General features: G+C 45.1%; 1 protein-coding gene across 3 annotated transcripts in view; it reads right to left on the bottom strand.

Moving 5' to 3' along the window:
- The window catches only part of LOC119651308 (sodium- and chloride-dependent GABA transporter ine), a 77,113-nt gene that overhangs the window by 27,089 nt on the left and 27,279 nt on the right, over positions 1 to 22,745 (bottom strand). For all 3 annotated transcript variants that reach the window (XM_038054839.1, XM_038054847.1, XM_038054855.1), the window contains one exon: positions 15,064 to 15,304. In XM_038054839.1, coding sequence (XP_037910767.1) covers positions 15,064 to 15,304 — 241 coding nt within the window. The remainder of the gene's footprint in view (positions 1 to 15,063; positions 15,305 to 22,745) is intronic.

Raw genomic sequence — 22,745 nt, 5'->3', positions numbered from 1 at the left:
TTTTCACCCTAAATCTTTCAGACCAATCTGCCTAACATCGTTCATACTCAAAACGGTGGAGAAGGTCATAGACAACTATATTAGAACTAACGTTCTAAAGCGTAATCGCCTACATCACTGGCAACACGCTTACCGGGCAGGACAGTCAACTGAAACTGCTCTGTATCAGCTGACAGAGGTACTACGGGACGCCATAGAAACAAAAGAAATTGCACTGTGCGCGTTTTTGTATATCGAAGGAACATTCGACAACATATCGCACACAGAGATACAGGATGCCCTGAGCCGCAAAGGAGTGGGAAACACCCTGGCCCTCTGGATGGGCAAAATGCTAGAAAGCAGACAAATAGAGGTACAAACAGGTACAAATTCTATTATCATGAACACCACTCAAGGCTGTCCACAGGGTGGGTTACTATCGCCACTGATGTGGAGTATGGTAGTGGATGAACTCCTGGACGTGTTAAGAAATACTGGAATACAAGTCCAGGGTTACGCGGACGACATTGTTTTAATCTGTAGGGGCAAATATGAAGATACCTTATGTGATAGAATCCAAACTGGACTAAGGGGTACTAGTGCCTGGTGCAGGAAGGTGGGACTGCGGATCAACCCAACCAAAATCACCATAGTACCATTCACTAGGAGGCGTAAGCTGGATCACCTGAAAGCCATAACATTACATGATATGGAGGTGAAACGAGAAAAAGAGGTCAAATATTTGGGAATTACGCTGGACCAAAAATTACTCTGGAAGACACATGTTGGAAAGCCACGAGGGCTCTGATGACTTGCACATCCATAGCTGGAAAAAAATGGGGTTGCAGCCCGAAGATACTACTTTGGATATATGCTGCAATAGTAAGGCCAATGGTTACCTATGGACCGGTAATCTGGGCAGAAAGAACCGAACTCAGCACACAAACCAGGGAATTGCATAAGCTCGAAAGGCTGGCTTTCGTGTGTATCAGTGGGACAATGAGGATATGCCCAACGGCATCCCTGGAGGTCCTTCTGGGATTAACCCCTCTCCATCTGCAAATACAGATGCAGGCAAGGAGATCAATATTCAGGATGGCCGATAGTATGAGTGAGGCGGGGAGATGCCTAAATCGAAGGAAGATCGATATTCTTTCTAGGCGGTATCCTGAATTACTGATACCAAGGGATAACATGACAACGAGGTTTCACTTCGATAAGAAGTTTGAAACACGTTGAAGTAACAAGGCAAACTTGAAGAGCGTGGCTGCGACATGCGGCTTAAACCAGCAACTGATTACTTGGTACACTGATGGATCCCTCACAGCAGAGGGAACGGGTGCCGGCGTCATTGGTCCAAGGAAAATGAACTTTGAGCCAATGGGCAGGTACACTAGCATATTCCAGGTGGAAATATATGCCATAGACAAATGTGCCTCCTTTAATCTGGAAAGGAACTATAGGGGGCAGAACATAGCTATTCTCACCGATAGTCAAGCAGCGATCAAGGCGCTTAAGTCCAACCAGGTGAACTCTAAACTGGTACGGGAATGTTTTGAGAGACTGAATGCACTCGGTTCGTCCAACAAGGTCTGGATACTTTGGGTTCGACGAACTAGCCAAGAAGGGAGCAGGAATCGGAAATGGTGTCATGGCTATGAATCTAAGAAATGAAGAGGAACGGTTGAGGGAACTATACTGGGCGGGCCTACCAGGGATGGAGCAGTCCAGGGTGCTTATTGGGGGATATGAACCCATACGCACAAAGGGTTGCTTAAACCTCACTAAAAAGAACCTCCGGATCATAGTGGGAATTCTCACTGGTCATTGTCGGCTGAACTATCACCTAGGGAAGCTAGGGATATCTATGGACACTGCCTGCAGACTTTGTGAGGAGGAGGACGAAACCTCTATACACGGCCTAGGACAGTGTCCGGCACTTGTGCAAAGTAGGTCGAGACATCTCGGAGAACACTTAATACCAGATGCAAAGCTGAAACTTCTGGAAGTGGGGAACATACTAAAGTTCCTAACGGTTATAGCCCTTTTGTTTTTTTTGAGGAGGTGGAAATCTTCAAAAGACTCTGGCCTGGGCACGCCAGAGTGTGGGATTCACTAAAACCACCCCGACTCCCCCCCTACCCTGTGGAACCACTTTTAGGTATTACATCACGGGGCGGAGTTAGCTTACTTTAGCTAGGTCTCCTTCCGTCTTCCCACGGGGTTCGTAACCGCGCTTTCCTTCCTTCTTCTGCTTTTCGCAGTTTCTCCCGGATCACTGTGATCATGGAATTGATCGCATCCCAGTCTTCCTGGCAAGCTACCATTCTCCGGACAAAATTTTCCGGTGATAGCACTTCACCTAGAGTTTCCTCTAGGTTCCTTCTTTCTTCCACGAACCTAGGAGATTGGAAGAATACGTGCGCTGGGTCCTCCGGGACCCCGTCGCAGTTTGGACAATTAGGCGAGGTGTCCAATTTAAACCTGTACAGGTATTGACGGTATCCTCCATGGCCGGTGAGAAACTGTGTGAGATTATAATTGATCTCCCCATGCTTTCTCTCCAGCCACTCCCTGATGAAAGGGATCAACCTGTAAGTCCTACGACCCTTTTCTGACTTTTCCCATCGCTGTTGCCACCTGCTTATGGATCTCTCTCTTTCGGCTTTTTTCACCTGCGATAAGGGAGAGATGGACCTGGTGTTATAAATGTTCATCATTTCGGTTGCCAGGATGTCAATTGGCATCATTCCAGAGATGACGAACGCTGCATCGTCTGAGACGGTCCTGAAAGCAGAACATACCCTTAAGGCTGTTCTTCTGTAAACCGTACTCAGTTTATATGCATTTCCTAAAACCTCCAGCGCGTTTCCCCACACTGGGACTGCATACAACATAATAGAACTCACCACCCTGGCTATGAGCAGCCTGCAAGTATGCCGCGGTCCTCCTACCTTCGGCATCATCCTAGCCAGAGCCATACTCGTGGTGGATGCTTTTTTACAAGTATGCTCTATGTGCTGCTTAAAATTGAGTTTTCCGTCTATCATCACCCCCAAGTATTTGATGGCCGGCTTGGAAGTGATGATACGATTCCCGATTCTGACGCAGGCGTAATTTCTTTTGCGGCGCTTAGTGATGAGGACCGCTTTCGTCTTTTCCTCAGCCAGTGTCAGTCCAGCACTCTCCAGCCAAGCCTTAACAACACTGATTGCTTCGCTTGAGTACAACTCAGCATCCTCGAGATGCTTTGCGACTACAACCAGTGCTATGTCATCGGCGTAACCCACTACCGTGGCCTCCTCCGGAACCGGAAGGTTAAGCACATCATTGTACATGATGTTCCACAGTAGTGGGCCCAGTACAGAGCCCTGTGGGACACTCGCGGAGACAACGTACTCCTTGGGTCCATCATCGGTATTATACTACAATGTTCGCTCATGCAAATAGCTATCTATGATGGCGGCGAGGTAGGTGGGAACACCAATCGTCGCCAGAGACTTTCGTATAAGGCTCCAATTGGCCAAGTTAAATGCATTCCTCACATCCAGGGTGACCACCACACAATATTTACTGGTAGAACCCCTTCCGTGAATTGCATTTTCGGGCAAGCCAGTAACCATTTTGATGGCATCAATGGTTGATCTGGCTTTGCGGAACCCATACTGCCTATCTGAAAGGCCGCCTTGGTTCTCGACGACTGGGAGTAGTCTATTATAAATAACCCGCTCCAACATTTTCCCCATAGTGTCTAGAAGACATATGGGTCTATAGGAGGACGGTTCCCCTGGCGGTTTGCCTGCCTTAGGCAGCAACACCAGCTTCTGCCGCTTCCACGTCGCTGGAAAGATAAGATGGAAAGCCCCGCGAACATATCCAGTCTACATTTGACGGCAACTTTGAGCGCCTTATTCGGTATGCCGTCCAGACCCGGGGCTTTGCTGTCGCCTATTCGACTGCAGATCTCCAGCAGCTCGTCCCTGGTGACTGGTGGAATCGGCGTCACATTCAGGGGACGCTGGAAAGTGTTAGTACCCCGCTCTTGCTGGGGAAATAACCCCTGGATTATTTTCAACAAGAGTATAGGGCACGTGATCTGCGGAGATGATCGGCCTCTGAATCGCCTTGTCACGATTTTATAGGCGCTACCCCATGGATTTATGTCCGCTTCCAAACAGAGCTCCTTGAAACATTCCCTTTTACTCCGCTGGATGGCGAGCTTGAGGTTCTTGCGGGCTTCCCTATAGGCATGCTCCTTTTGCCCTTGATCGATCCTACCTATTGCCCTCTGAGCCGTTCGTCTGGCTCTGTGGCAAATCGATCGAAGACTGGCAAGTTCACTATTCCACCAATAATTGGGTCTTCTAGTGGGGAATGAGCATCTCCTAGGCATCGACGCGTCACATGCCTTGGAGATGCTTTGTGTAACATGGAGAGCTCTATCCGTGGAGGTGCCTGCTGTGCTAGGCAGGTCTAGCGACACTTCCATGAATGTTTGCTCATCCATCGCTTTTGCAGACCATCCTGGTGTTCTTTTGGAATCCGAACCTGCCCCACGGCCAACAACTTCTGCGCTGACTGGCAGTCGCAGTGTGGCCGTTTGAGTATTGCCATAAGCTTTTCTTAGGCTCACGATAGATTCTTCCCTGAATTCCTCCAACTTGAATTGTTCCTTCAAGGCAGTGCAGATCTCTTCTCTGGATGTTACCTCATCGAGATCCTTGCAATGGATATAGATCTCATGTTTTTGGGAACGAACCGCGACATTCTCCCCAAGTGAGTTTAAAACTTGGTTACGAAAGCCGTCAGTTTTCCCAACGCTGGATTTTTTCAGTTCAAACATGAGATCCCTTTTCTGGGTTCTCCGGATTTTGCTGACATTTCCGCCTAGATCTTTTAGGTCGGGGTCAGATTTCACCTTCTTCAGTATCTCCGCATACGTTAGATGTCCTTTGCTGGAGATTACAATTGCCTCCGGGCGAATTCGCATCTTTGATTTCTTGTCTCTTTTCTTGTTCACGACCTTAGTCCAACCACCGCTCTTAGTTTCTCTCGGTTTCGCTTCGCTAGCCGACGTTCCTACTTTGGGCACTTTGGGCACTTTGGGCCCTTCTGAACTTTTAGTTCCGTTTGTTGGACTGGTCGAGACTCCTTTCTTCCTTTTTGGTGCCTGTTGATTCACCCAAGCTTCGCCCTTTTTGTCTCGCACTCGCTTACTTGATTGAAGATCGGTGACCTTCTGCTTTGGTGTCACTTGGATCGCCTGTGACATTGTTGCGGCTGGAATGTCCGGCTTTTCCTTAGGCTTTCTTACTTCTTCCTGGGACCTACTGTAAAGCACCCTGATGGCTCTCACCATGTTCATAATGGCTTGGTGCACGTTGTGCTTGTCCTTGATGGATTCGGACAGCTCAACTATTTTAGTCCCAAGCTGCATAAAAGGGAGTTCTTCTGGGTCAGGGCTCTGTTCTCGATGAGACTTGGCCAGATTACTCCTTTTACTGACTACTTCGCCTTTTTCAATTACTGAGTTCCCAGGGACTTTCTCTTTTGCCGGCTTTGGTATTGGAGGCGATCGTAAAATTGATGAGCTTCTCCAGAATGGATCTATTTGCTGCTGCTGGAGTATCTCTTGATTAAATCCGATGGTTGTTGAAATCGCCTTTTTTGACCAGCTATCTCCTTTTACCCCATCATTCTTTGCCTTTGCAATTGGTGTTCTTGACAGAGTTGTGCTTCGTTGGAACACCTCCTTCTCCAAATCCAAAACACTTGTAGTATTAGATGCAACGGTGGCCAAGTTGTCCACCACCGAGGCACTGCGGTCGAGGGATATCGACGGCCGGGAGCCCGCTTGCTCACTCCCAAAAGCCGCCGGTACTGGGGTTCCGAGCCCCTGCACCGTAACTTTACTCCTTCTCAATTCGTCCATTTGGTTTTATTTTCTGGGTGTCCTTCCCATAGCCATTTTGGTCCGCGCATCAGAGAAGAGCAAACACTAGCCCATGCACAGTCAGAAAAGAAAAGTGCATGAACAGATATTTACACATCAATAGGTATGCCCCAATCCGCCAGCTGGGGTCGCGCCTGATGGGAGATCTGGCCACTCCTCACAGGAACGGTTATAGGTCTGCTTGAGATACTATGGTCAATAGGTACACTATAACCAGTAAAAGGGGCACAATAGTTCTTCAAGGACGCGGTGCGACTTTCCCTTAACAGAATAATAATAATAATTGGATTAGAACAGTAAGTGGTCATGAGATAGGACTAAAAAGTCCCAGATTTCAGGGATGATTAAAAGTTATTAGCGCTCTGATATGTTGGGTGTACTTGAAATAATTTAAAGGTCAATGTAGGCTAATTTTTCGCACATGGAAAGCGACTACCACTGTTACTAGTAAGTTCCAATCCTTCCTCAACACCTGTATCAGTCGTGTCGGCATATGAACCAGTTACCAGTAGACCTGTTGGTTAGATGGCAAACGTGGCAGTGGATAGGTCATACATTAAGGAAGCAATACAATAGAGAGGACATGTAGGCTTCTCGGGAAGACTTGGAAATATTTGAAGCGCATTTTGACGAACCACAAACAATACCTCATTTAGGAGGATGTAATGAAATATTAATCCGTGGTGGTGGTGAATGAATAAGGAAGGAAAAAGAGAATTATAAAAATATGCTCCGCATTCTTTCTACGAATCATCTGAACTTGAAATCCGTTTATCAATATTTAATCCCCCAACTGTTGATATCTGCAGATAATTTACTGCCTCCAACATTCATTAATATTCATTTTTCTCTATTTAGATAATTACGCAAGTCGTACGTTGTATAAAAATCACAAATCTATCTTTATCGCAGTAGCTACATAATTCGTTTGGACAGGGTTCCCGTATAAGGCCAAAACAGATTTAATTAGCCATTTGTGCAAATACACTATCTCTATCTCTCTGATCGCAACCATTTAAGTGATAAAACTTGTTGAACATTCTAAATATAATTTGCCGTCAGCTCCGGGAGCTGTGATTAGCTTGAATGCTGCTAATTGAGATGTAATTTTCAGATATCCCAAATGGAATAGTTGCACGTAATTATCGTCAATCACTCTGCTCAATGGAGCGTTCTGTGTGATTTGTTTAAGTTTAGATACTTTGCATGGTGCACGGATGCCCAGATGTATATTGCTTAATTAATTGTTAACGTATTTAAGGAAATTAATTTGATTTTTTATTGGGTGGCGTCTAGTGTGACGGATCATAAATTTTTAGTATTTGCTGGTTTTATAGATACTTTTGATTCATCTTTTCTTCTTTTGAACAACCGTGCTCATGATTGACTCTTCGCGGAAATGAACTCCGATTGTCCAATCGCGAAATTTTTCATGTAGGTCAACACGACCGCACTTCACGCCTTTATCTGCAAATGCGTAATTCGCCTCAGATAACGCTGGAAAATCAAAATTCCCTTTGTGTCATCAAACACGCGAAATTAATGAATACCAAGCCATGCATCAATTTCTATGCAAATCTGCATGCAAATTGCCGAATGCATTTTCCTATGCAAAGTAGTTTCCATTTTAATTAGACTCGAATACTCAGAGACATTTGCAATGCATAATGCATCGTTATCATGGACGAATTCATATCGACAAAAGTAATTAGTGCAGAAATGCAACGAACACGATTTCAGACAATGCAATTGAGGGAGTTTTCTTGCTATCGGTCTAGGAAGGTGTACCAGCAGAGACACTGGCTAGGATGCAACAGGAATCCACCTTGATCAGTGTAAATTTGCTCCATATTCTTGTTATAGCTCAGATGGAACTATTAAGAGTTGGATGTATCTGAACAATGGAAAATGCGGATAATGTGAACGGCGTGACCGACGCCGGCCAAAACAGGAAATAACGTTTAGTGGACCACTTTAGAGAAAATTAGCTTCGTTGTGCAATCGTAGAAGCACGCGTATGAGCGGCCTGTGCAGGGTCGAATCATACCCACGAGTGTGTTTGGATAAGCTGAGCTTTACCACTCATCTCTCTGTATCTAAGTTGCAGATACAGATCAAAGATTCAATGTCATAATTGATGCGTCTCAATTATGCAGCCAGTCGCCCTTGCATAATGCACTAGTGTACTTGCATTCGGATCAGCTTTCAATTCAAATTGGCGACAGACGGTATCAATGCATGTAACGCTAATCTAATTGGCAATTTTATTCTGCATGTATAGATGTACTTTTGCTCGTAAGCATCTCTTGAATTGTCTAATAGTCAGTATGGCGGCCTGGCTTGAGGTTAAGGTTGCATAATTCGGCAAGTACTCAGACGACCTCCTCGCGGTGGTCCCTGGAAACCGTCTTCAGACGGGCCAAGAACCTGTAGGGCCGGGTTGGGAGTAGGCTCATCCAACTGACAGGGACTTGCTTACCTGCTGGTCATGCGTTAAGGCCACGCGGATCTGACGGAGGGATGAGCCGAAGCAGCAGCCCGGGGATCGTTCTCCCTGCATTGGAGGAGGACCCTAAGGCAAGGTGGAACAGCAGTACAAACTCTGAATATACTCGGCACCTTCAGTTTCAAATAAGACAATTACCCAGGTGGCCTGGGCCTGGAATAGCCAGGGTGGACATTGTTCCCGAACTACACGTGGACATGAGCTCAAATAAAAATTACAAAAAACAGACGATAGGAGAAGAGGGTGATAGTGCCAGGCGCAACATCTGAGGACGAGCTGCTGGCATCCAGCCAGGAGCCAGTAGCCGTTGAGGGTAGTACAGTCTTTACCATTGGTAGCACCGCTGTGCTGTAACCATCCGTAGGATTCTCTCGGAGCGAGGCGGCAAACGGACTAGTGACTTTCAACTTGGAATCCACTGCCGTCTGTGTGTAGCGAGTACCAGCCATAGTATTCCAAATCCGAAACTGTCGACGTAGAGGGCTCCTCAAAAGTAAGAGCTGACAAGGATGTCGGTCACCGGAGATCGGCTAAGAAGCGGAGGTCCACCGGAGTCCTGCTCAAGAGCCGGTACCACAAGGCCATAAATATTCTGAGCTAGATTGCAGAAATTAAGTAGGCCGCTACTGTTGACAAATGGGTTGAAAAGGAGCTCCGTAAATACTAGGCGATTGTTGAAAAATATATAAGAAAACCTTGGGGATGAGCAGAAGGCGAAACCCACCTCTCTCAAACGCAATCGTCCTCAAGACGAGATTGAACAAAAACACAAGCGGAACAGAGTGTGCAATGCTAAGCACCCTCTGACAGCGGACAAGAAACGAGCTGCGAAACCATTCAGCGCTGTGGGCAGGAATCATTTGCTTGTTGCGCTGGCGGATATCAATTCCGCCAGCCGCACACTAGCGACGGAGGGGTGGACCAAGTTTGAGGCCAGGCTGTTGGAAATAGTTATCGAACATCTCCTGGACGACAAAGATCAATACACGGGATACGTCCCCTGCTTCGATTTCTTCCAGGTGGTCCGTGGGTTCACCTTATAACATATGAGGTCCAATTCTCCCTACACTTTCTTAGTTTGTGCGTCGCCAAGATCAGCGAAGTCATCCTCTACGACGAAATCCCCAGGAAACTAGTCGCCCACATCTGGTTGCTGAAAATCCGTGTGGGTAAGGACAAGCTCGTCCAATCCCTGCTCCTTCGAAACCCTAGGATCCCCATGGACAACTGGGTAGTTATTAAGGAGGAGGAATCTCAGCCCAACGGCAAACCTTTGCTGTTCAGTATAAACGGAGAGTGCACTGAAAAAGACAGAATACAAAATGCAGCTCGGAGTCAGGAAAGCAAAAGCGAAAGTGTTCGCTTCGCGAAACCGGACGATAAACTGGATCCAGTGACCTAGATCGAGCTTTTGGAGGAGATGAAGATCAACCGTCCGACGGGGATCGACGAAACCCTTACGCAAGCAGATCATGCTGAAGGTACCGCAGATAAATTTGCTAATCTTGTTCCTAAAGGAAGATGTCGTCGTCGTCATTAATACAGAAGGCGACCGGATCAACAAAGCGCCAATTTGTAATGAGTCGCAATGGGATGCGATGATCAAACGACCACCATGTGTAGAGACGACTTAGAGGGAAGAGCTATCCCAAAACCTAAAAGAAATCGGCTAAATTGATCATCAAGGTCTGCCCGGAAATACTGAAGCTCCATCGAAGCGCTCCGTCGACACGTGCTTGCAACGCCTCTGTGCCAGCCAGGCTCGCGAATGAGGGGGGAGAGGGTTCCTTTGAGCGTGTCTTTGCTGGTGCGTGGGTCCGCACTTGAAAAATATTCAGAACAAACGCAAAGATTCGCGCGCACATAACGCTACAATCACACGCAAGCTAAATTTAGAAGTAAAAATAAAAAAAGGCGGTTCGACCGAGCGCGTGGAACCGTAAATTTTCGGATCCTAGTGTGGCGGTCGAAAGGAAGGATCCACGATGGATAACATCCTCCATCATTGTTCTTTCCGCCTCAGATGTTCAGTGAGGCGCGGCTGAGGTTCCCACCCTTCCTTGACATCCTCAGGCCATTATTTTGGAGGATGTCCCTAAAATGTGAGTTTTCTGGGCTAAGGAGCAAATATTAAAAGTGGGGTTCACTTGTCATGTACTACCCCAATATAGCAAGACAGAAAGAACACTGCACAGAGTAGTCTCAACTTGATTTTGTTGTTGAGATAATTGAATTTCCAGATTTTAAACAATGCAGCGAGAACAGATCTAGTGCTGTTGATACGTTCGGTGCCACCGTTGGCAGAAAACATGCTTTCTAGGTGTACAAATTGATCGACGCCTTTGATGATCTACCCATTAATGTAGATAGGGAAAGTGCGGTGACCCGTCAGACTGGGGACCTTGCTTTTGTTCAGTTCAACTTTACTTGCCTTTCTTTCCAAATTCAGAGCCAATTGGCAAAGGTCCATGACCCGAAGAGAGAGTAAACAGATGTCATCAGCGTAGTCGTGGTGCTTGAGAAAAGATTTCATAGTCCATGTCCTCCGGATAAGGCAACATGAAGAACGTCACCGATAACAAAAAGAAATAATACCGGGGCAAGATGCAACCCTGGCGGACTCCGCTTTGGACCTCAGAATTCGCCGAGATTTTACCTTGGTGGTTGTGTGATATTTTAGGCCATCATATGTCGCTCAGATAATAGCTATTAGTTTCCTCGAAATGCTTCTCCTCTGTAGAGAATTCCGGAAACACTCCCTGTTCACGGCATCGAATGCTTTCTCGGAATATATGAACAGCAGATGCAGTGAAGATCTAATCTCCGCGCACGGTTCCAAAATGATTCGTAGGGTGTTGATGGGGTCAGTGCAGGAGGATCTGGAGCAGAAACCAGCCTGCTCTCTGTCGATCAAACTTTCGGAATGTCCTTTAATGGGTTCCAGAATTATTTCCTTCACAACGGCAGTGACTACGCCGATGCCCCTCTTCCCCCCAATTACTACACTCAAAGTGGGTGCCCTTCTTTGGAATTTTAACTATCATCCCCTTCCTGCACTCTGTGGGAAACGTCCTGGATTCTCAAAATTTCCGTAAGCACATAGCAATAAATAACTCTGCGCGGAGACCCACAAGCCAAACGGTTTTACTCCGTTTGAGTGCATTGGTGACCGAAATGATCTCTTTTATGTTTGGAGGAACAGTCCGCATCCGCATGCTACGGTGACTAACCACTTCAGACACAAGAGCAACCCCACCGGATGTGATATGGTTACGGTCGTACCTTCGTTTTAAAAGGTTTGCAGAAACCGCCAATTTTTTTTTCCCATTTCTGAGACCTGTTTTCCCAGATGGTGTACTTCCAAGAGAGTCTGTATAGACTCAACTCTAGAATTCCTGAAAGTACCATCAGATTTTCTAAGAGGGTCCAAATTGGTCGATTCATCCTTATTAAAGACTCTGCCCAGCCTGGAAGTCTCCGCTTCACTTTCCAGTTCTTCTGAGTATGCTCTAAAAGAGTCTCGTTAGGAATGTTTTACGAGCCTCTTATATTCACGCTGTGATTTCCGGAAGTTTAACCAGTCTTCATCTTTGTTGCTTTTGCGAGCACGATTGAGAAGTCGTCTGAGTCTTTGTAGTTCACGGTTCCACCATGGAACTGTTTTATCGCGTTGGCTCTGAGAAATAGGACAGACCTCTTCCTAGCACTCTAAAAGTCTGCGATTCAGAATTTCCAATTGATCTTCTATCGGAGGAAAAAAGGAGTTCTTAATCTCCTAAGGAGCTTTGCTACCAAGAAGTTCATTGAATTTTGTTCAATCCATTTTCCTAGGATTCCGTCATTGTATTACAGACTGTTCGCCTGAAATAGTCAGACTAAATTCAAAGTAACGGTGTTTTGAGAGTGAGACTTCATCTATATAGACAAATCAGAGAGACTAATCAACTCTAACAATTATAAAGTGCAGATTGTTAGGTCAGTTACTTCACATCTTCTTGGCGCCATGAACGTAGGGTACGCCCCTACGTAATCAGACCAGTTGAAGTGATAAAATCAAACAGCTTCTCTCCTCTAGGATTGCATTTGCTACTTTCCCTAAAAATATGCTGAGCGTTCACATCACAACCTATTAAGAGTTCAAGACCACTTGATTCTGCATATACGACCAGAACCCTTAGTTCTTCTATCGGCGAATGACACAAAGAATCATAGGGTAAGTAAGCCGGGGCAACTATGAAGTTTCTCCGTTATAAGTTGACCGCAACAAGGTCCTGGGAATACAGTTGTCTCAGCATGTTTGCTTCTAACAATTTTGACATTAGAAAGCAGGCCCTCTCGTGGTTCTTTCATCGAAGAAGATCCTAGTCCCCTTGACTGATCCAATACCACAGATTTTGTTGAAGCCTTTCTCTGGATGTCTCCGCACTTGGTGGTGCAACAACTCCCATTTTCCAATTCCCAAGAAACTTCGTCTTTTTTCGCAATGCCTTCCGTAGTAATCGGCTGGGAGCCCTCCCAGGTTCATGGTGTCCAGGCTGCATGAATCTGTTTCCACATACAGGAATTAGAACAGTTGTGTCCACATTACCAGCTTCCTCTTCTTGCGCATTTCTTGGTAGAAGTGGAGGAGAAGGTTCTGATAGCAAGCCTGTAGTCCTTTCTCCTTTGCGGCTGAAGTTTCCTGAGTGTAATTATGCGGTGCTTCCAGTGATTAATTATTTGAAATAATAATAAAAAAAAAACTTGGTTTTTATTTTTCGCTAGTGTAGATATTTATTTTTGCAAATACCGATATTTCGGGAACCACTTGTTCCCTTCATTAGTGCTAATAAGTTTCCTTCTGCCGAGCCTTCCTCTCCAGTTTTTTGGAGGAGTTATGCAACAGTGTCACCGATAGGCCGGCCGCAGTCAGGTTTACAGTTTCTCTTATTATGGGAGTTGTTGTAGTATCCTCAAAGTCGCGGGTACATTTGAAGTTTGTGAGTTCATACCACTTGGAGAGTTACAATCCTTAGTTTCCATCTTTATGTGTTTTCGGAGACCCTTAATGTAGTAGTAAACTACCACAGGCTCCCCTGCCATGACAAGGTTGTGTCTGAGGGGGAGCACTCTAGGGTATAAAAGCACATTGCTGCAAGAAGAAGAGAAGTACTCTTCAGAGGCCCAGAATATACAGCTTACATCGTTGGAGAAAGCGAGCGTTCGCAGGAGCGTGTGCATATTCCAGAAACCAATCACAGTCCGTTTTCATCAAAGGTCTTCGGCGTGAGGTCAATCCCTATCCAAGGCGTTCTTGGCTTTTCGGTAGCAATAGCAATTTCTGGCGTACGTGATTGTGGCATTCTGTCAACGTCTTCCACAGTAACAACTTAAGTTACCGTATTGGTGATCGGATGCTGTTCGCCGGTTACCGTTTTGGTGAAACCTGGGAAAGTGGGTCTTTGTCTTTATATGCATGTAAAGTGAACAGTGTCAGCTTGACGGACACTCATTCTACCTATCATCGAGGCAATTTTCAGCCATTCCGCGAAGACTGCATATGTTACAAGTCCAGACTTGGATGATGGATTCCAGCATATTCCACTGGATGAGGCGGGGTTACGGGGAAAGAAAGAGGATCACTTCCTCGGGCCAGGTATTTTGTCGAGGGGCCGACATTATGGATTTTAACCAGCAGTTTCAGGGAAGGGGTCGCAGTATCTTTACCCAGACTCCGGATTCTTTTCTTACCACTCTGAGTAATGCTACCATAATTCAATCTTCCCCTTGACCTTTTTGAGTTTGTAACTGACATATTTTTCCAGTAAATAAAAAAGTTTCATAATTTTATCTTGCCAGGGATGTGTGCACATTTCCTGACACTTTTCAGTAGGAATTCAGCGAAAGTTTTATGTTAATCAAACACGAAATCTTCACCAAATTTACGATTTATTTGGTTATTGATAGTGTCATCAGAGTATCTGGCTGGCCGGGCGGACTGAAACTGATAATAAACATTTCAGATGTTTGCTGTGTCAGCGAGAGTTGTTAATTAACGCAAAAATTCAGGTGTGTTAAGTGAACGGATTAAAAATTCGTGTGTCTCGAAACGTATGTACATCAAGTAAGTGTACACAGTTGAACATGTGATTACCTCAACGGCTCCTTATGGCTATAATTTATCACAAATTTAAATCAAATCTAAAGTCTTTCAAGTCAGAAGTTCTTATCGTGGTGCGTGATAACGCTTCTCATTAGACATTCCCTCCCTAAGCCGACAGATACTCACAAGGCTTTATTTGGCAATGACAAAGATATAACGCGTTCTGTTCTGGGGTTGAAAATTTCTAAATGGGATTTGCAATTTCCGATGAGATAATCACGTATTTAGATAGAATTTTTGCTGAATGCAGATAAAAATTCGATATTTAAGAATAGTTATGAATGCAATCGTTGTTCAGCAATCTAAAAACCGATACCATGTGTTATCGGTTGTTAGAACACTGAGTGTATGGTATTGGGGCACGTAAAAAGAAGAACTGCTCCAAGTTTTAAATAGACAAAAGACCTTGAGTTAATGCTCAGATATTGCAATGTCAACAACTTTACTTACAATAATGGCCATTGATAAAAAAAGATTACTTACATTGGCGTCTGTGGATTGACTATTTTCAAGAGTTCGGTGGGGGATGTGGGCACCCGTCTTATAACCATCTTTCTTCCATCTGTCGAGCCCATTCCTATTGAAGCCAAAGAACGAATTGACGTGGTATCCGTAAATACACGATTGTTTATGGATGCATCGCCAAATACGTAGGAACTAGTTCGGTGCATCTTGGCAGATGCTTTTGGTGCAAAGGATTCGTGAACATTGTGCAATCTGTGAGCTGAAATTTAAAAGAAAGATTTTTGTTAATTTATTTAAAGATATGCGTTTATGCATAGAGTCTTGGACTTCCCCAAATGTACGCCATCGGACTACTGACTAAACACCTCCCCATTTTCAAAGAATTAGCCTAGAACCTGTCACATTCCCTCATAACTAAGTCGCCCTGGCCAATAACTTCCCTCCCTCCTTTGTCTGCCGTGCACTATTCCAGTGCAGCTATAGAAGACAGTTGAATGCATTCCTCACATCCAGGGTCACCACCACACAATATTTGCTGGTACAACCCCTTCCGTGAATTACATTTTCGGCCGAACCAGTAACCATTTTGATGGCATCAATGGTTGACTGTCCGTCTGTCTGCCTGTCTGTCACACGCACTTTTCTCAGAAACGGCAATCGGTATGATTGACACAAAATTTGGTGAGAAGGTGGGAACTGTGGGCGCCCAGACATGCAATGAGTGATATCGTTCTACGTTGAGGTTTAAGGGGGGTCCCCATATATGTAAAATTTTTTTTCACCGAATGTAGTCATGTTGGGTATCAAATGAAAAGTCTCGATTAGTACTTTTCGAAACTGGTCTTAGTTTTGAGATTTGTTGAAAAGGTGGGGAGTGAGAGGGGTGGAAAGTGACGATTTCTTTAACGGAGCCATTCTCAAAAACTACCCAACCGAAAAATCTGAAAAAATTCATGAAGCAGCCTCTATATGGTGTCCAGGGCTCAAAATACTCTCCATATCGATATCTGTTTAAATTAAGTAAATAATAGTATATTACCATATTTTTGGGAAAATTGAGCAAAACCCCCTGTTCAGGCTGCAATAAAAAAACTCGTTTGCACGCGCATGCGGTGCATACAAAAAATATTTGCATATCCAAGGTGAATATTCTCCGCGCATGCACGCATATTTAGCATGTAAGCAATTTGTAATTTTTCTACATAGCAAGCAAGCATTTTTGTACACTTTTTGATATTAGCGTGTAAGCACTTTTGTTACTATTTAAGCGAGAACAATTAATAAAGAATTTAGTGTATTTTCAAGTCCCGAAGAACTAAGCATTTTATTCTTCTCCAGTGAGGCTGCTGGAGACTTTGAAGATTTGGAAATATACTCTACTGGACTAAACTTGATTCGGTGTTCCACCCAATTAAGAAAGACAGACTCATTCGGTGGTTCACCCAATGAATATACTGACAGACTTGAAAACGAACTTTACTTGGTTTTAACTTGAACAGGTGTTTCACTTGATCAAGAAAAAAGACTCACCCGGTGTATCACCGAGTGGATCTATCAGGAATAAGACATTTTTTGGTGACCCCGACGTGATCGGCCGATCATAACATTAAAAGGACACGAGGTGAGTTAATAACTTTATAGAATTATCCTAGCCAATTATTGAGGCGATACTTGAGAAAGTTAATAAACTTACTCACCAACAAGATGTGACGGGTCAGGAGATTCAGCGTCTTTTGAGTAGCTACCGGAAAGATCCGGTAGCTCGTAAGACAAGGGAATATCAGCTACTTTATCAAAGTACTGGGAAGAGTTGCGTCAAGGCCATCAGAATATATAGCAATATTCCAGCGATTGGTCTGAACATCGAAGTCGATGGTAAACGACCAAAAGGCAGACCTAAGCAACGGTGGCTTGATACGCTGGATGGGGATTTGAAAGCCTCGAGATTGCACCCAGATCAGGCATTCGATAGAGCCAAATGGCGAAGCCGATCACGACGAGCCGACCCCGCTTGTGAACGGGACAAAGGCTGAAGAAGAAAAAGAAGAAGATTCCAGCGATCCAAATGAGTTGGGGTACAATGAGGAGAATTTTCTCAACCTTGAAGACCGAATTCAAGACACCTTAATATTTCTCGCTGAATGCCGTTCAAAGCTAGATCCTAGCATAGCTCCCGCTACAAGGGCCTTTCCAAGCATCAACTTGCCACACGTGACAATTCCTGCCTTTGACGGCGATTATGCACAATGGCAATCCTTCCACGACTTATTCCGCCAGATGATTCACGAGCAGCAATTGGGAAATGCTCAGAAAATGTGGTATTTGAAGACCAATCTAAAGGGTGAAGCAGAGCGACTTATACGTCATCTGCCCATCACTGACGAAAATCATGACATTGCATGGACAACGCTAACAAACCGCTACCAATTCTATGGCGAGATGAGCCTAATGAACCTATAAGATGTTATCAGCTGAACACGGTCACATATGGTACTTCCTCTGCACCATATCTAGCCACCAAATGCCTACAAGAATTGTCATCACAGACAACGCATAAATACCCATCCGGTTCGACTGTGTTAAGACGGGATTTTTATATGGAAGATGTGATGTCAGGTGCAAACACCTTGACAGACTTGCAGGGGCTGAATCAAATTAAGGTACCTCGTCACATATTTGGAGGGAAGGTACCTGAAAAAATACAGTTACATGTCTTTTCGGACGCTTCGGAAAAGACGTATGGGGCAGCGGTATATTTACGAGCTGTTCAGTCAGATGGGGTTCGCACAGTTCGTCTTTTATGTGCAAAGTCGAAGGTGGCACCATTAAAACGAGTGACCCTACCAAGATTGGAATTGTGTGCAGCAAGGCTAGCAGCTGAACTTGTTCATCGGCTTAAACGGGACATAGAAATTCCAGACTATAATTGCTTTTACTGGACCGACTTCGAAATTGTCCTAAATTGGATCAATGCAGAAGCATCGTCATTTTATACGTTCGTGGCTAATCGAGTCGCTGCTATACAACAAAAATCCTCACCCAAGCAATGGAGGCACATACATTCAAAGGAGAATCCAGCAGATTTGGTATCGACAGGTGTCGCTCCTGGAAAACTGCAGAATTATGCCTTCTGATTCTGTGGGCCTATATTTCTTCATGGGACTGAAGAGTGCTGGCCGGAAAGGTTTCATAGTGTAGATACCACCTTGGAGAAAAAACGTTCAAAAATGGTATTGGCCATGGTGAAGGACTCAATTTCCCTTATCAATCAAATCGACCATCAAAATGGAGGAAGCCTTGCGAGTAATAGTAAAGGAAGCTCAATGGGATGTGTATCGAGAATCAATGCAGCAACTAACATGTAACAAGCAATTAAACAACAGCAATCCATTGAGCAGTCTGCATCCATTCTTAGACGAATTCGGACTTTTGAGAGTCGGCGGTCGGCTTGAAGCTTCAAATTTAACTTATGATACCAAACACCCGATCATCCTTCCTTACGGTCATTACGTAACTCGATTGATTTTAAATGACCTGCACCATAAGCATCTTCACGCTGGACCACAAGCCTTATTGGCAATAGCGAGACAACGATTTTGGCCTATCAAGGGAAAAGCAGCCATCAGATCTATCGTGCAGAGCTGTATGAAATGCGCAAGGGCGAAACCAAAACTCATGACGCGGCTCATGGGAAACCTGCCGGCCCATCGAGTACAACCAGCCAGACCATTCACGAATACTGGTATCGACTTCTCCGGCCCTCAATGGATTCACTTTAAGGGGAGAGGCAATCGTCCGCAAAAGGCGTATCTTGCTGTTTTTTGTTGCTTTGCAACAAAGGCGGTGCACCTGGAACTAGTGACGAATCTAACGACAGAAGCCTTCATCAATGCGCTGAAACGTTTCATTGGGCGTAGAGGACATTGTCGAAATCTATATTGCGACAATGCAACTAACTTTTTGGGCGCCAAAAATCAACTAGCAGAATTAAACGAAAGCATATACGGGGAACAATCCCAAGAACAACTAATCAACTTTTGCACACCCAAGGGTATTGATTTTCATTTTATTCCACCAAGATCGCCTCATTTCGGTGGCCTGTGGGAGGTGGCAGTAAAATCTGCCAAACACTTTTTAATCAGAAACATGTCCCCAGCAAAACTTACGTAGGAAGAAATGGCAACTTTAATAATCGAAGTCGAGGCTATTTTGAATTCAAGGCCACTGACACCTCTATCATCCGAGGCCAGTGACCTTACGGCATTAACTCCAGGCCATTGCTTAATTGGGGAACCACTAACGAACCCAGTTGATGTACACGCCCAAGCAGTAAAGGCAAATTTACCGCAAAGATGGAAGGAAATCAACGACATAAAGAATAGATTCTGGCAAAGATGGTCAAGCGAATATCTGTCGGAATTGCAACAGCGTCAAAAATGGAAACAGAGCTGCGAAAACGTAAAACCTGGAATGCTGGTGGCTATCAAAGAAGACAATATTCCCGTTCTGCAGTGGAGATTGGGGCGAATAATAAAGGGGATAAAAGGTCTAATAAGAATAGCAGAGATCAAAACATCGTCAGGAGTCCTGCAGAGAGCAATTCATAACTTAGCCCCGTTACCGGTAGAACCGAACGACACCGAAGACTCCTCGTAGCAAAAACCTCCAGCTCCATCAAAGGAACGGATTATAGATACCTGCACGCAAAAGTTAGAAGCAACTCGATGTTCAAGAGCGAAGAAGAAGAGAATTTCGCACTCCCCCGTAAACCTGCTACTGTGAACTAGTTTAATCCTACCCGTTCTAGCCAACCCAGCACGGATCACCCCTTTCCAATCTCCACCAGGTATCTACTTCGAAAATTTAGGAACCGCCCACTTGATCTTGAACGATTGGAATTTGATAATCTATTACAACCTCACATCATACTGGAAGAACATGGACAACCTACAAACAGGAATTGCGAGACTTCACAATATCTGTAACCAACTACACAACAATAATTCCTGTTTAGCCACCACAATGCAGCTTAACCATCTCTTAAGCGATATAGCAGTTAATAACGAACTGTTACTGCCATTCAATAACGAGATGTCACAAAGGCATAAAAGAGGAGCTCTAAATATCGTTGGCAACCTTGCCAACTCACTCTTCGGAGTACTCGATTCTGACTATGCTACAAAAATGACAGAAACTATAAAGAACTTAAAGGGGAACACCGAACACCCCCCTTAAGTTTATTCCACAGTTATAAAAGTCGGTAGTGGTATAAAATATGATATGAAGCATATTATCCCCCAGTTTGGTCAAAATCATACTATTAGCAACAAAGTTACAGTAGCTCAAATTTAACTTTGAAAATTAACAATCGCCTTTCATCCGAAGGACACAATCCCTACTCAGCATTAGCTGAGCTACGCAGCTTCGATGATTGTCCTACGGCCGTAGCATTGGCGCCTTTGCGTGCTCCCTCTAGTGGCTCATCAACACCCACCACTGCTGAACCACAGGCCACACCCGCCGTGACCCTACTTTCATGCCGCTCCAGTGGCCGCCTGCTGAACATTGCCTCGCCACCCAAACAACTTTTCATGCCGTGTCTCCACCACTTCCGAGGATATTCTGGCCAACATCAGAAGTAACCACCAACTCAAATTTGTCACCTCTCTCTTGTGCAAAGATGACGAAGGATGGCTTTCCAAACCAAGTGACAGCTTCTTTCAAAGTGGCATATTCCTAACACTTCGATGCCATCACCCAATCTTCCTTTTGGCTCTATGGGGTCTTTTTTAAGCCTTACCAAAGGATTAAATTTCGAGCAGGTTTCCGGCCCAGCGCAGGCAAGCGCCTGCCTGGCAGAACTTGAATGATTTTCATAATTTAAGACTTTTTTTTACAAAAATGTTAGGGATTTAAGGACCAAACTGTTGACTTTCAAGTTATCTGCTTGATCATTATAATATCACGTCATTTGCATTACTGAAACCTGGTTGGATGACAGGATTTAAGATTCGGAGCTCATCCAAGCTTATGGTGTCTTTCGTTGTGACATAGACTGCACCGCACTTGGTGAGATAACCGGCGGAGGTGCTTTAATAGCTGTTAAGTTCTGTCTCCGTGTCGAAACCATTTTTCCTCCTCCTCCTCCTTCTCCTGTGATTTTGTCAACGTACAAGTCATTCAAGATTACGGCGGTCTGCACGGGGCACTGGCCCATAGGGGACCATGCCGCTAGGCTCGGCTTACCCTACAACTCGCATTGCCGAAGCTGCGGAGAAGGAAGGGAAACCCTCATGCACTTTCTCTGCGATTGCCCGGCTCTAGCTCGAGTCAGGCTGCGGACACTGGGTAAACCATTCTTTGGGGACCTCGGTGAGATTTCTAGTTACAGGGTCGGAGAGCTGCTTTCCTTCGTGAATGCTACGGGCTGGCTCTGAGGATCCGAGCCAGCTGGACTCCGCTTCCCTGTTCCTATAACAACAGTCACGGTCTTGGGAGTTTGTGGCATCAAAACGGCGCACCAAAGCGCTAATTGGGCTCCTCGGAGCGGCCACTGATACCTACCTACCCTACAAGTCATTCCGCCAAACACATGCTCCTCTATCTTATCCTATATATATTTTCCCTGCTTCAGCCTCTCTTCACTGTACGAAGATTTCTTCGACAGACTATCGGGAATCCTAACGGTTTTGCTCCTCTCTCTTCCTTTCATCCTCTGTGGCGACTTTAACCTTTCTATGCTTTCTTGGTCTACTACTCCCGGCTCTCTTCCCTCCTCACTAACTCCACCCACCCATCCCTTCCTTTATCCACTTTAATGAACATCAATTTCCAGAAATTACTTAAGTCGCACTCTTGACCCTGTCTTTTCCAACCCTTCTGTGAGTTGCCTTTCCCAATCTCCGCATCATCATCATCATCATCAACGGCGCAACAACCGGTATCTCCGCATGTCCCGTCTTATGTTACTCCTGACGTCCACCATGCTGCTCTCGAGTTTGATGCTCAGAGCTCCCGACTCCACTCCCTATCGTGCGCAAGTCTGCCAAGTTTAACTTTCGTCAGGCAAACTTCGAAGCTCTGAACCTAACCCTCGTAACAATCAACTGATCTCCCTTCCTCTCCGCAGTTTCTGCCACCTGGAACCTATGCTGACTTCGTTTTTCTTGTCAAAACTCTGTGTTCCTCGATCAAATCCTTAATATAATACTTAAGTCTAGAAAGGAGTGGAGCGCGGAAACCTCAAACCTCTCTGGTCTCACATTCGAAGCTATCCCCTCCTTTAATTAAATTTCCAAGCTCCTCTGCTAACTCCCCCCAAATATCTTGTGATTTACTCTGCAGGTGCTTTTTCCTACCTTCCCTTCCCTCCCGCTAGTAAATGTAGCTTGCTCCGAATCTCTTACCATTACTCTCCTTACTCCTCGAGTACCCCATTTTCAAGCTTGACGCCAATGTCGGCCCTGGTCACGATGGTCTTCTAAACCCCCTTTTGCTTAAAACCGGTCAGTCCATTTCCCTTCCCCTCTCCATTATTTTCAAAAGCCACGAAAAGAGCCTTTTCCTTTCTTGTGGAAAGAGGTTCTCATCATCCCTATGCACAAAAATGGCGACCGCATTCTTGCCGAAAATTACCGTTCTATTTCGGACCTCTCCTCTGATTGGGAAAGTGTTCGAATTAAATTTTTAGTTCTACCCTC

This window comes from Hermetia illucens, chromosome 1 (assembly GCF_905115235.1).
Source record: "Hermetia illucens chromosome 1, iHerIll2.2.curated.20191125, whole genome shotgun sequence".
Lineage (NCBI taxonomy): Eukaryota > Metazoa > Arthropoda > Insecta > Diptera > Stratiomyidae > Hermetia > Hermetia illucens.
This window is presented reverse-complemented; position numbering and strand designations above follow the sequence as displayed.